Source organism: Chlorocebus sabaeus, chromosome 18 (genome assembly GCF_047675955.1).
Source record: "Chlorocebus sabaeus isolate Y175 chromosome 18, mChlSab1.0.hap1, whole genome shotgun sequence".
NCBI classification, from domain to species: Eukaryota; Metazoa; Chordata; class Mammalia; order Primates; family Cercopithecidae; genus Chlorocebus; species Chlorocebus sabaeus.
In genome coordinates this window covers 56,850,151-56,865,215 of record NC_132921.1, presented here as the reverse complement: position 1 = coordinate 56,865,215, position 15,065 = coordinate 56,850,151, and the positions used below count along the sequence as shown (strand labels likewise).

The window sequence follows — 15,065 nt, the reverse complement described above, 5'->3', positions numbered from 1 at the left end:
ATTAAAACTTTAGAAAAAAATCTTATAAAAGTTTTAAAAGGTACAAAAAATAGCATCAATAACAATTTTGTTATTGCCATTTGTTTCTTTAGTGACACAGACCATGTTTACACACAGTTATTCACGCTAACCATTTCTTCAAGCTGGTTATTCTCAACTGTGGGCAATTTTGTCCCTCAGGGGACACTGTTATAGCAAGAAGATACCTGTCCAGCTAATCAGTCAACAAACAGGATAAAGCAATGAAGACAACAAGATACAGTTCTTCAATTCATAGAACTCAGAGTCCAAAGAAAAATAATTAAACACATTTTTTAAAAAATTATGTAATTATAAGTAGTACTGCTTAAAAGATTTTAAGTATATAGACTACTATACTTAAGTGAATTTGCCTAAAAATTTAAAATATAGTGAAGAGGTGTTTTTTATTTTATGTTGTATGCTTTTCATATTTTTTAATTTTTTTTTTTTTTTTTTTTTGAGACGGAGTCTCACTCTGTCTGGAGTGCAGTGGTACAATCTCGGCTCACTGCAACCTCCACCTCCCAGGTTAAGCAATTCTCCTGCCTCAGCCTCCCGAGAAGCTGAGACTACAGGCACACACTACCACGTCCAGCTAATTTTTGTATTTTTAGTAGAGACGGGGTTTCACTATGTTGGCCAGGTTGGTCTCAAACTCCCAACCTCAGGTGATCCGCCCACCTCAGCGTCCCAAAATGCTGGGATTAGAAGCATGAGCCACCACACCTGGTGAAGATTTTTCAAATTTAACATTAGTTATTTTAATAATCAGAAAAATTTACTGATTACTAAAATCAGGAAAAAAATCAGGAAAATTTAGTAAATTTACTTAATTGGGATTTCCTGTAGCTCCTTTCATCCTGGATGGGGGTTTTAGGTCATGCAGGGGGTAAAGGATCGAGATTGGAGACTGAGATCAACCACATGGACAAGCGATTAATCAAATCTACATAACACAGCCCCAATAAAAATTCTGAACACTGAGGCTAAGGGAAACTCCCCTGGTCAGCAATATACCCTGTGTGTATTATCACACATCTGTGAGAGGAGCACAACTTATACTGACTGTTCAAGGAGAGGACAACACAAACTTTGCATTTGTTCTCCACATTTGATCTATCAGCAAATCCACTCTACCTTCAAAATACATAGTAAATATCCCAAAACTGACTACTTCTGATTACCTCCATAGCTATCATACTATTTAAAGCCACCATCATCTCTTACTTAAATACAACAAGAGCCTTTTAACAGGTCTCCCTATTTCACCCTTGTCCAATTACAGCCCATTTTCTATACAGCTGCCAAAGGCATTTTTTCAAAACCATATATTCAGATCACGCTATTCCAGTGCTCAAAACTTTCCAGCAGTGTATCTCCTTCCACAGAATAAACTCTAAAATCCTTATAGACTAAAAGACCTTCAAGGCCTAGCCTTCAACTATCTCTTGGACCTTATTTCTTACGACTTTCCACCTTCACTCACTCAGCTCCAGTTCGACAGGTCTCCCTGCTATACCTCAAACACACCAAGTATGCTCCAGCGCATACTTGCTGTTCCATCTGCCTGTGCCACACTCTCTTTCAAGGTATCTGCTCACCACCCTAAAATGGCATACATCCTTATTTTTCTTTTTCCCTTTACTTTGCACATTTCTTTTCATAACACATAACATTATCTGACATATTTGTATCTGAATCCTTAAGAAAAACTTAGAGCTTTTAACCTTATAACATTTATATTGTTAGGAACTTACTAGCATTTCCCAAAGTGTCTATAAAACTTTATAGTCTTCACTTTGCAGAGTAGTTATCAGACCATATCAATGACCATGCAAGCTGAAATCATGCAAAATGATCTTAATAATCAGTAGGAAAAAAATCATAATTATTCCATGGCCTTTAAAAATTTAGTCAAAACATTGAAAACTCTATTCCTGTCAGTTAAAAATACATAGGAAAATGAGAAAAAATTTAATTCACTGTAATTTTAAACATTAGAAACATTGAGAATTGGCCAGGTGCAGTGGCTCACGCCTGTAATCCTGTACTTTGGGAGGCCAAGGTGGGTGGATCACTTGAGCAGGAGTTCAAGACCAGCCTGGCCAACATAGTGAAACCCCAACTCTACTAAAAATACAAAAATGTGCTGGACATGGTAGCGTGTGCCTATAATCTCAGCTACTCGGGAAGCTGAGGCAAGAGAATTGAAACACTTGAACCTGGGAAGTGGAGGTTGCAATGAGCCAAGATTGCACCACTGCACTCCAGCCTGGGTGACAGAGGAAGACTCCATCTCAAAAAAAAAAGAAAGAAACACTGAGAATTAAAGTGTTTCACTTCTTTGTAAAAATCCTATCTAGAATAATTTGAAAAGTAGTTCCCTTCTCCTAATGGTATATATGACAATTTAGAGTAAGTCTCTCTTCCACAGCTTAGCAAATTGTCATACTCCTTTCTAAGTTTGGACTGGCATCCAACATTTTATCCTTTACATTTTCAAAGTTGTGAAATATTTCCAAGAATTTCTTTAATGTGAAATATTTTGCCAGTCTTGCTTCCTCAGGGACATCTTCACCCTTTTCATCACAACTACTTCTCTCATTTGTATCAATGAGTTCTCCTTCATTAAGCACCTGCAGTGCATACCCAGATTCTTTCAAATGGCAGTTACGTCAACATTCCCACAGTCAGCAATTTCTTCAGTAACTCCACTTACATTGAATTTGGATTTCATTTCCAGCATTGTCATTTTTCATTTCTTTGTTGCACTTTTATCTATGTTGGCCAAGTCCTTCTTTCAATTATCCAGGTTTGTAAAATCTCATATAGGTTTACTGCTGGGAGCCAAGGAAGCAACACAACAAGCTTTGCTGTATGTGCATAAACTAGCTGACAGATGTACAGTGACCAATCACTGACAAAATCTAAAAGTAACATCCATCACTTATCATGACAGGCATCTGTTATTTATGTAGTGATTTGCAGACTGAAGAGACAGCAGCTAAGAATTCGTACTTTATACAATTACTCTTAGTTAATGTACCATGGTAACTGAAATTCAAATGGTGGTGTTTGGGGAAAAGGTGTTATTTAACTTAACTGTGGTAACGGATATTCATGTGTATCAGAATCGTATACAGCAAGGCCTGCCTGTTTTTCCATAGGATGTCTGCTTCCTCACGCACAGAATGACAGTAATAGTACCTTACCTACTACCTCAAGGATGTGAGAATTATAGAAGACATGCAAAGCATTTTGATAGTTTCGTTTCTGTTAGTGTATGGCACTAACAGGTACTCATTGAATATTAGCTGTTACTTTTGATAAGCAATATGCCAAAAAAGAAAAGAAGAAAAGCTCCATAGTAATATACTCATGTTAACTGAAATCAAATCAGTTTCTTTACTAAAAATATTCTCAGGCCTTTTAATAGTCTAATAACCATGCTGAACCTTCCAAAGTATTTTACTAGTAATTAGTAAATCTATGAATACCATAACTTAGTAAATGCTGGGTCAAAGTTCTGATATGACTGGGAAAGAATTACGTTTTTTCATGAATATTACCATTTCAGAATCCTATCACTAAAACTATTTTAAAAAGTTAAATTCCAGCCAGACGTGGTGGTTCATGCCTATAATCCCAGCACTTTGGGAGGCAGAGGCGGGTGGATCACAAAGTCAGGAGATTGAGACCATCCTGGCTAACAGGGTGAAACTCTGTCTCTACTTAAAAAATACAAAAAAACTAGCCGGGTGTGGTGGTGGGCACCTGCAGTCCCAGTTACTCGGGAGGCTAAGGCAGGAGAATGGCGTAAACCCGGGAGGCGGAGCTTGCAGTGAGCTGAGATCTGGCCACTGCACCCCAGCCTGGGCGACACAGTGAGACTCCGTTTCAAAAAAAAAAAAAAAAATTATATTTCATCATAAGGAATTATCAACAGATTAACATTAACTTCTTTTATTGGGTACATTTTAGTGCTGTTTATTTTATAATCAAAATCTAGAAAATTTTATTCCAAATACATTAAATCCTATCTTACAGTCTTAACTTCACTACATTTTGTAACTAAAATCGCGTTAAGCTGGAAATATGCCAAATATTTTAACAAACAATTAGCAGAGCAGAGCGCCACTTACTGGCTTTTAGTTATTATTCACAGAATACTTAAGGAAAAGAGAAACATGGTACAATTTCATTCTGAGATTGGTAATAAACTTTAATGGACTTACACCACTCTAAGACGAGTATAGCAGCACCTCCACTGAACATTCTAATGGCAAATTATTTTAGAATTACCTTTTAATGCTGAAACACACCATCAGAAAATATCCATGTAAATCAAGGGAAATTCATATAAATTAATACATCCTTAATAAGTAAAATGAACTACAGAGCAGGTGTTTATTTTCTCAACTTTCTAGCTCTAAACCAAATGTTTGGTTCGTCATTGATTGGCTTCAAACAATAATTCTCAACAATAAAGAACCTCAAACAAACTGTCCAAAAGACATAAAAATAAATAAGCTTAAACAGCTAAATTGAGCAAAGAGATTTAAACTAGCTTCAAACTCAACATTTCCTTTTTATAGGCATGACTGTCACTCACTTTAAACTTGTATTTTTATGAACCAGCTAAGAACCTGACAACAATCATTTTACTTTCAAAGGCTAATAGAGCACTCTAGTCAAGAAGGACATAAAGCTTAGTTACCTTGGTTTGGCTGCATATTCATATTTGGTCTGGGACCATAGTTTCCCATTGGCTGCCCTTGACTCATTGTCATCTGATTCTGTACTGGCATGCTCTGTGATGATGGCACAGAATGGTTGTAACCTCCCATGGATCCATGGCTACTTGAAGGCATATTCATGGAACTGTTTGTCATATTGAGTTGATTGGGTCCGGGTCCCTGCATAGGCATATGGTTAGGCCCTTTGAAGAAAAATGATCAGAAGCAAAATACGAAAGTTAAACAGATGGTCCATACAAAAGTACCTGGAAAGAATATATTTTTTTGCATTATTATAGTAATACCAAACAATAATTAATCGATAGCAAAGTAAATGGTTTATAGGAAAGACAGCAAATACTGTGAGGTAGTTATTTCCATTTTACAGATTAAGAAATTAATGCTTTTAAAAAGTCAGAAGCACTCTGAAAAAGAAGGGAGGACTAGCTTCTTTATAAAAGAGCAAAACATATCATAAGGTTGGAGTAATTAACTGTGAACATAAATGAATAGACTAACAGATCGATTGACTAGAACAGAATCTAACAATAGACCCAAATACATAGCTGAGTAAATAATCACAGTAATATTAACTATTAGTGAGCAATAGAAAACTAATTCAGTAAATGGTATTGTGACAACTGGGGAGCCATCTGGAAAAAACAAGTTGGATCACTACCTCCTTTCTTCCACTAATTCTAGATGAACAGAAAACTTAAAACATTTAAAAAGAAGAAACCATAAAAGAATTTCAAAAAGGAGAATTTTAAAAATAATAATGGAAGGACCTTCTTAAGTATGCCAGAAAACTCAGAGCCATAAAACATTGATAAATTAGACTATATAAAATTTAAAAATTTGCATGACACAAAAAACTCAAAAATAATAAAAAGGTAAATAAGAAAATATTACTTATAGATATATCACAGACCAAATTAATTACTTAACATATGAAGTAAGTAAAAGATCACCACCAATAAAAGTATGGGCAAAGGACATAATGAGGGAATGACTTGTTCACACAAAAACTACAAAAAGGTTCACCAACATTAAAGGATTGATTGCCTCACTTAAAATAAGAAGCCAAATTAAAACTATGAGATCGAACTTTCACCTTTCAGATTCTCAAAAATCAAAAGTTTGATCTAACTATATTATGAATAAAGCAGCACTTTCATCCATTGTTGAAGGAATATAAATCTTACTTATATTTCATGGGGAATCAAGCTTGTGGAATCAAGGGTGGGATCAAGCTTAAGGAAATTTGCGATGACAAACAACAATTCAAATAAAGTAGTTGTCTCTCGATATCTGTGGGAGATGGGTTCCAGAACCACCCACAGATTTCAAAATCCATAAATGCTCCTGTCCCTGACATAAAATGATGCAGTATTTCCACATAGGCTATGGACATCCTCTCATATACTTTAAACCATCTCTACATTACATGTACTACATAATACAATGTAAATGCTATGTACACAGTTGCTATACTGTATTGTTTAGGGAACAGTGACAAGGAAAAAAGTATGTACATGTTCAGTACAGTCGCGATTTGTTTTTCCAAGTATTTTCAATCCACTGTTGGTTAAATCCATGAATGTGAAATTCATAAATGCAGAACTGATGGATATTACTATTTTTACACAAAGTAATTTGGCACTGTCAAATTTTAAAATACATATACCTTTAACTCAGCAACTTCAGTTCCAGAAATTTATGCTATAGATACACAAATTTTTGTGAGCATGTGTATTGACACACACACAAAATACATATATATGTGCATATATATTTTTACAGGCAAATTCATGGCAGTATAATTCATAATAATAAAAGACTAGAAGCCTATATTTCCATCCCAAATGTTCGAATAAATTAAACTTGTAAAACAGAACATGATACAGAGACCAAAAGAATAAGGCATCTATTTACATATGTAATAAAATAATGGTCTCCAAGATAAGAAAAGATACATAATACTATTTAATGAGTGCTATCATTTGTACTTTTTTAAAAAAAGAATAAGAAAAAAAGGAAATATACATGCATTATTTTATATAGAGAAAATATCTCTTTTTTTGGTTTGGTTTTTTTTGTTTTTCTTTATTGAGACGGAGTCTCGCTCTTGTTGCCCAGGCTGGATAGCAATGGCGTGATCTTGGTTTACTGCAACCTCCACCTCCCGGGTTCAAGCGATTCTCCTGCCTCAGTCTCCCAAGTAGCTGGGATTACAAGTGTGCGCCACCACACCAGCTAATTTTGTATTTTTAGTAGAGACGGGGTTTAACCACGTTGGTGAGGCTGGTCTTGAACTCCTGACCTCAAGTGATCCACCCGCCTCAGCCTCCCACAGCGTTGGGATTACAGGCGTGAGCCACCCCACCATGCCCAGCGAGAGAAGATCTCTTAAGGACAACTAGAAACCAATGCCTCTCTAGAACTATCTGGAGAGGTGGCAACTAGGCATCCTTTGGTACCCTTTGATTTTGGTCCCATAGGCATGTGTTACCCAGTTTTTTAAAAATCAATTAATATTTTTAGGCTGGGCTCAGTGGCTCATGACTGCAATCCCAGCACTTTGAGAGGCCAAAGTGGGTGGATTACCTGAGGTCAGGAATTTGAGACCAGCCTGGCCAACACGGTGAAACTCTGTCTCTGTTAAAAATACAAAAGTTAGTCAGGTGTGGTGGTGTGCGCCTGTAATCCCAGTTACTCGGGAGGCTGAGGCTTGAACCCAGGAGGCAGAGGTTGCAGTGAGCCGAGATTGCACCACTACACCCCAACCTAGGTGAGAAGAGCAAAACTCTGTCTCAAAAAGAAAAAAAAAAAAAATTAATTTTTTTAAAAAGGGAACCTGAGACCGAGTAGCAATCTGACCAAGATCAATGAGCACATAAGTAGATCTAAAACGGAGTCTACATGATGAAATATACATTAAAAACAAAACTGAAATAGGAAACGAGCCAAGATGCAAATTTGTGTGCATAAAAAGTTGGCTAAATGCTATAAGGAACAAATAAAGAAAATGTAAGTTACTGGCCTTCTAATTTCTCCTGCGCTTACTCCGTAACTATCGTTAGCGGAAATTATTGTTAGCAGAAATTCTGTTTTGTTTTTTTTTTGATGGAGTCTCACTCTGTCGCCAGGCTAGGGTGAGGTGGCATGATTTCGGCTCACTGCAACCTCTGCCTCCTGGGTTCAAGTGATTCTCCTGCCTCAGCCTCCTGAGTAGCTGGGATTACAGACGCCCAACACCACGCCCAGCTAATTTTTTGTATTTTTAGTAGAGATGGGGTTTCATCACGTTGGCCAGGATGGTCTCGATCTCTTGACCTTGCGATCCGCCTGCCTCAGTCTCCCAAAGTGCTGGGATTACAGGCATAAGCCACAGCGCCTGGCCTGGAGAAATTCTTAACTATTGTTTTGGAAGCTCTACAGTATTCTGAACAACCTAGGTCATAAGTGGTTGATAATAACTACCTTATAAAAGAATATAACTACTTCAGAAGGCCTTACACAAAACCAAAATGTCATGTTAACCATAATTGTACTGCTGCTCAAATACTTCTTTGGCCTTAGGCTTCAATATTACATAGAGAATTTAAGTCAAAATCCTAATTCAAGGTACCATCATAAAAAGTCAAAAAACTCCTAACTAGCTAACCTGTACTATCCCTACCTTCCCAGTTCTAAAAACAGTGTGTGCTGGTGAACTAAATGTTGACTTGGCAAGAAGTTTTCTCTTGACTACAATATGACTACACACTGAAAAGTAGTGATGTCTTTATTCCTACCTCCATACTGGATATGTGCCATCAATGTTGCAAGCCTTAGCAGGAAATAGGAGACCGCCACTGAAACACCACTGCCCTCCTATATGATCAGTCACACCTCAATCTTCTATAAGCCAGGCTACCTTGCCTCTTTTGCTCTGTGCTCTCTTTTGTTTCTTTACTGCACCCATCATCCTTGGCCACCAATGCTATCAATCAACACAATCGGCTACAGAAAATAGTATCCTAAAGATGCTAATTACTAATTTTAATAATTGGTCTGTTATTTCCATTACTGCTAGTTGTATAATGCCTTCTTTTTATCAATGAAAATAACTTTTGTCTTAGAAAGTAAAAATATTCTGATACCTAATATAGATAATATTCTACCAAAAATTATGGCTATGGGTTGATGCTACTGTTACAAAAATGAAATAGTGTAAAGATACTTTTCTGATTAAAATTTCAAACCAGCAAAAGGTAACTAAATCAGCATCCAATGTCTTAAAGCATATCAACCTAGTAACCCTAAACTTAAAATTGACAAATAGAAAAGAGAATGGCTCAGTGTATAAATAATGTAAGAAAGTTTACATTATTTTTCAGCCTTTAATTTTTGCTTTAAAATCCATTCCCATATTTATGTTATGCTATAAACATATATTTAAAAATACAGATTCAGCTTCAATAGTATCAATGAGGAAATACTAAATACACCAGCACTTCAGAGACTGTTTTGTTTGTTTCTCCGTGTGTTTTTCCCAGTGATACTGTTTCTGAGATCAATCAATATTTAAGTAAATAAAAACTCAGGGAAATGTTATATTATCTTTTTTTAACAGACTTTAATTCTTAAGCCATGGTGCAATGCCCTTTTTTTCCAAAAAGCTTCTAAAGCCAACTGTATTGCAGTTTCAGACAGACTAAATTTAGCCAGTTCTGTTCATCAGAGGAATGCTGTGTGTCAGCTACATCAAAGCCCAAGGGCAGCCTGATAAACACTGAATACAGGTCACGTAGCTCTGTAGCTAACAAACTCTAAGAGAGCTTGTACTCGGGGGCATTCAAAGCAGTTTTGTCATCAACAATCTAGTATCCCTTGAGCCCCCATGTCGTTTCAGTTGCTAAGCAACTCTGGTGTTAATGTCTTAGAGGAGAAAAACTTACCAGGCATCTGGCCGTTCATCTGGTTCTGCATGTGTGGTGCAGGAGGACCCCCACCTACCATTCCATCTGAAGGCATGTTGTGAGAGCGTGGAGCGGGGGGAGGGCCGCTCTGATTCATCCCTCCAGGACCCATAGGCATATTCTGTGTGGGTGGCTGAAAGAAGACAGTTTAGTAAAACAAGAGAAACAGACTAATATATTAAAGATGCATAGGATAAAAGAGTTGCTTATGTTACTAAATTGCATAAGAACAAAAACACAAATGCATTTCAAATTCATCTAATGCATTTTCATGATGAACATAGTTAATAACGCCCAAAACTTTAAAGCATATTTACTTTAAAAAAATCTCAATAGTGAAGATTAAAATGTTAACATTCTATACAAAAAATTCTCATATATTAAGCATTTCTAATGTGTCTATTGTTATTATCTAAATTACGTGAAAAAAATTAAGTGTCCTTTCATTATTGATGTATTGGACATATTTATTATTAATGATGGATTTTACCTAAAAATGTACAGTAACAAAAAATGATGAAAGGACTCTAAGTCCCAAAATGTGCCATACTTTACACTATTTCGGGGTGGAGGATAGTGGCAGCAGAGGAATGTTTTAAAACATGAAGACAACAGCTCAACATTTTTGTGCCGACTCGTGCTATAGATTGGAAACATTACCGATGGCCTCCAAGGGTACAGAGACAGCTGCCTCAAAAGGATGCCCTTGGCAAATTTCCTAATGCAATTTTGAAGAAAACCACTAACTAACCTTCAGAGTTCACAAAAGGGCAAAAGGAAAAACATAGATATTAGGTGGTCTGCCACAACTGGGTCCCTTCTTAGGGATATTTTGGTGGAAAAAGCAAATGGTTAGTTTCTTTCCAAATCCCCATTTTTAATACTGTAGGAGGAGAGGGACGCATTATTCTTTAGGAATCTATTTCTGGCTTCTTTCTGTACTTCGATATTCTAAATGTAATGTCCATTCCTGTAATATCAGTTGTTCTCTTCCTCCTACATTTAAAAATGGGCAGTTGCTGTACACCTTTCCATTTTATGAACACAATTCTCTTTGGCACACTTAATAGACATACATTGTTCTTTGGCCAGCACATTAAATACTCAAACCTCCAAACAGTTAATAATCACTAACATTTACAGAAATAAACAAGTCTACTCAAATAGCACACATTTTAAAATCAGAATTTTAATTTCTTCACGACTAAATCCAGATGAATGCTCATTATTTTCTCTTAAATTCTCATAATATTTCTCCAACTTGTATTCTTTAAACACTTGATAACCTTGTTCAGTTTTCACCAAAACAAGAAAAAAAAACCAAACACCAATTTCAGACACATTATCTTACTTTTAATCATACTTATTTATCTTCCTTCAAACCTGGCTACCTTAACCCTCTTCTGTCTGAAAACAGAAATCCTTCTTCCCATATTCTTGTCCAATTTTTCTTTTAAAAATTCATGTTCTTACTCTTAATAGTGCGGTCATTTTCTTGTAATTCAACTAATAAAACATCATTACTGTTGCCACCATGTTAGAATAACTTGTACCAAACTAACCCTCTGCTAAATAAAACTCATAAAATCTAGACAAAAAGTAAAAACTGAAGGCACTAAAGAGTGACTTATACAAAGAGGAACAGAAGGGGCTACAACTCTTGAAAGAACGGAAGCATATACAACCAGCTCCACAATTATCTTGGCTTTTTCCTTGAGTTTGCTGAGTAACAGGGAAATGGAGCTCAAGTAGAAAGTGCAGTCCAATCGGACTAAGGAAAAAAAGAGTCAGAATTTTGACTATCAAAGAGCTGGAAACTAAAGAATAAATTTCCAGAGAAAAAGGACCACAAGAGGGCAAACATTCAAGAAAACTAGTTGAAATTGCAGGTAGGAGGCTAAAGAGCTCAGCAGATTCCAGCTGCTGCTCACTCCTGTGTAGACAAAGACTGGAGTGTAGGCCCCACTAAGTTAGAGGAGCCTTCATAAATAACTCCAGCTCTCTGTTGAGACTACCAAAGGGCCAGCTACTCCTTAAGACTAAGGTCAAAATTGAAATAGATCAGCCCTAAAAAGTCTTATAACCAACCTTTAATAGATTCAAGGTGACCTCTTAATACTTCACATACCAAAGGAACACTTAATTCTCTTTGGAGCAAAGTAACACAAACTAGAGCTTCTATAATTGTTCAACCACAATGTCTAACACTCTTAAAAATTGCAAGGCTTTCTAAAAAACAAAAATAAATGACCAACACCCACTATGATAGCTGCAATAACATAAAAATTAAAAGTCAAAAAAAATAACAAGTGTTGTCAAGAATGTATAGAAATTGCAACTCTCATATACGCTGGTAGAAATGTAAAAGCGTACAGTCACTGTGGAAAAGAGTTTGACAGTTCCTCAAGAACTTAAAGAGTTACCATATGATCTAGCAACTCCATTCCTGGTACATACTAAAAAGTATTGAAAACACACACTCATGCAAAATTTCTACACAAATGTTCACAGTGGCATTATTCATAACAGTCAAAAACTGGAAAAAACTCAAATGTCTACCTACTGATGAATGGATAACAAAATGTGGCATATGAATACAATGGAATATTATTCAGCCACAAAGAAGAAACACTTACACATGCTACAACATGGATGAACCTTGAAAACACTATGCCAAGTGAAAGAAGATGGATACATAAGGCCACATAAATTTTATGATTCTATTTATAAGAAATGTCTAGACTAGGCAAATTCACAAAGACAAAGTAGATTTGCTGTTGCCAGGGGATGGGCAGAGGGGGAGAATTGAGACTGACTGCCAAAAGTTTTCACTTTATTAGGGTAGTGAAAACATTTTGAAATTAGATAGTTATAATGTTTACATAATTGGGAATATACTAAAAACCACTGAATTATGTACTTTAAAATGGTTAAAATGGTAAATTTTATATAAACTGTATCTCAGTTAAAAAAAAGAATGGACACCCAAGAGAAATAACAGAAAATTTAAAAAGACACCTAAGTCATTCAGATTTTGGAGTTCCAGGCCAGACGTGGTGCCTCACGCCTGTAATCCTAGCACTCTGGGATGCCAAGGCGGGCAGATCACTTGAAGCCAGAAGCTCAAGACCTGCCTGGCCAACATGGTGAAACTCTGTCTCTACTAAAAATACAAAAAAAAAAAAAAAAAAAAATCAGTCAGGCATAGTGGCACATGCCTGTAGTCCCTGCTACTTGGGAGGCTGAGAAATGAGAATCACTTGCACCCGGGAGGTGGAGGTTGCTGTGAGCTAAGATCACATCATCACACTCCAGCCTAGGAGACAGAGCAAAACGTTGTCTCAAAAAAAAAAAAATTATGGAGTTACCAAAGACTTAAAATAACTGTGAGTGGTATGTTCAAGAAATAAATAAGGCATGGTGGCCCACGCCCGTAATCCCAGCACTTTGGGAGGGCAAGGTGGGCGGATCATGAGGAGGGCAAGGTGGGCGGATCACGAGGTCAGGAGATCGAGACCATCCTGGCTAACATGGTGAAATCCTGTCTCTACTAAAAATACAAGAAATTAGCCAGACGTGGTGGCATGCGCCTGTAGTCCCAGCTACTCGGGAGGCTGAGGCAGGAAAACTGCTAGAACCCGGGAGGCGAATGTTGCAGTGAGCCAAGATTGCACCACAGCGCTCCAGCCTGGGCCGCAGAGCGAGACTATGTTTCCATAAATAAACAAATAAACAAACAAACACAGGACAGATGGAGAATTTCAGCAAAGTCCTGTAATTCTATAAGAAAGTCAAATGACAATTCCAGAACAGGAAAATATAATTACTGAAATTAAGAAATCATTAGGTTAGAAACAGCAAAACAGAGATTTAATGAAGAAATGAATTGAACCTAGATACATCAAAGTATTAAAAACTAAAGTCAGAAAAAATCTTAAAAGCAGTCAGTGAAAATAAGACATATCACCTGGAAGGGAAGAGCAATAAAACTAACAACTCATTTTTCATCAGAAATTACAGAAAATGAAGATAACAAAATGACATCTGTAAAGTGCTAAGACAAAAAAAGAAAACAAGAAAACCAACCAACCAGCCCGGAATTCCACACTAAGAAAAAAATACCTTCTAACATCAAGATGAAATAAAAATAAGTTTAGATGAACAAAAGTTAAGAAAACACTTGTTATAAGAGAACAAAATACATCAAGCTAAAAGAAAATGGCCCCACATGGAAGTACAGAACTAGAGGAGTTAGTTAAGAGGAATGGAAAAGTAAGTATATATGGATAAATATATATTAACATTTAAAATAACAGTAACAATGACTGTACTGGTTTATACAAATGTAGAAAAATAAAGTATAGGACAAGACACACAAAAGACTAAGCTAGGCCAGGCGAGGTGGGTCATGCCTGTAATCCCAGCACTTTGGAAGGCCGAGGCGGGGGAATCCCCTGAGGCCAGGAGATCGAGACGAACCTGGCCAACATGATGAAACCCAATCTCTAATAAAATTGGAAAAATTAGCAGGCGTGGTGGCGGGCACCTGTAATCCCAGCTAACTCGAGAGGCTGAGGCAGGAGAGTTGCTTGAGCCCAGGAAACAGAGGTTGCAGTGACCTAAGATCACACCACTGCACTCCAGCCTGGGCAACAGAGCAAGACTCCATCTAAAAAAAGAAAAAGACAAGTGAGGTAAATGAAATTAAACCACTATAAGCTTCTTGCATTTTTCAACAACTGTTAAAAATACAAATTTAGACTAGAACCTAATAAACTAACATTTTAATGTTTTAATGATGAATATTTTAATCTCTAGGGCAACTACTTAAAAATACATGCACACATGTTAAAGATGTATACTGTAAAATTATGTGTAAAACCAAATAGAAAAAAATAACGCTTGATTAAAGAAAGTCAAGAAAGCAACAAATAGAAAACAAATACCTGCCTTGTCAGACACAAATCCTCGTATATCATGTTCCACATTAAACGTAAATGGACCCATCATTCCAATTAAATATCAAATACATTATATTGGATTTCAAAACACATAACTATATTCTATGTACAACACAACTACTTTAAATTCAAGGGAACAGATATGTTAAAGGAAAAAAATAGAAAAAGATATCATGCAAATACTAATTAAAAGTATGATGATATTGCTATGTTAACATTGAATAGCTGGCTTAAATTATTAGTGATACAGAGAGATGCTTTATTATGATAAAAGTTCAACAGGAATGTTTAACAATCATAAATGTGTATACATCTCACAACACAGGTTCAAAAATTTATAAAGCAAAAGTTGACAGAACTAAAAGGAAAAACAGAATAATCCA

General features: G+C 36.3%; 1 protein-coding gene across 3 annotated transcripts in view; it reads right to left on the bottom strand.

Moving 5' to 3' along the window:
• SS18 (SS18 subunit of BAF chromatin remodeling complex) overlaps positions 1–15,065 on the bottom strand; it is a 71,516-nt gene that overhangs the window by 27,950 nt on the left and 28,501 nt on the right. For all 3 annotated transcript variants that reach the window (XM_007974403.3, XM_007974402.3, XM_007974404.3), the window contains exons 4-5: positions 9,701–9,854; positions 4,739–4,960 (exon numbers count right to left, since the gene is read on the bottom strand). In XM_007974403.3, coding sequence (XP_007972594.1) covers positions 4,739–4,960; positions 9,701–9,854 — 376 coding nt within the window. The remainder of the gene's footprint in view (positions 1–4,738; positions 4,961–9,700; positions 9,855–15,065) is intronic.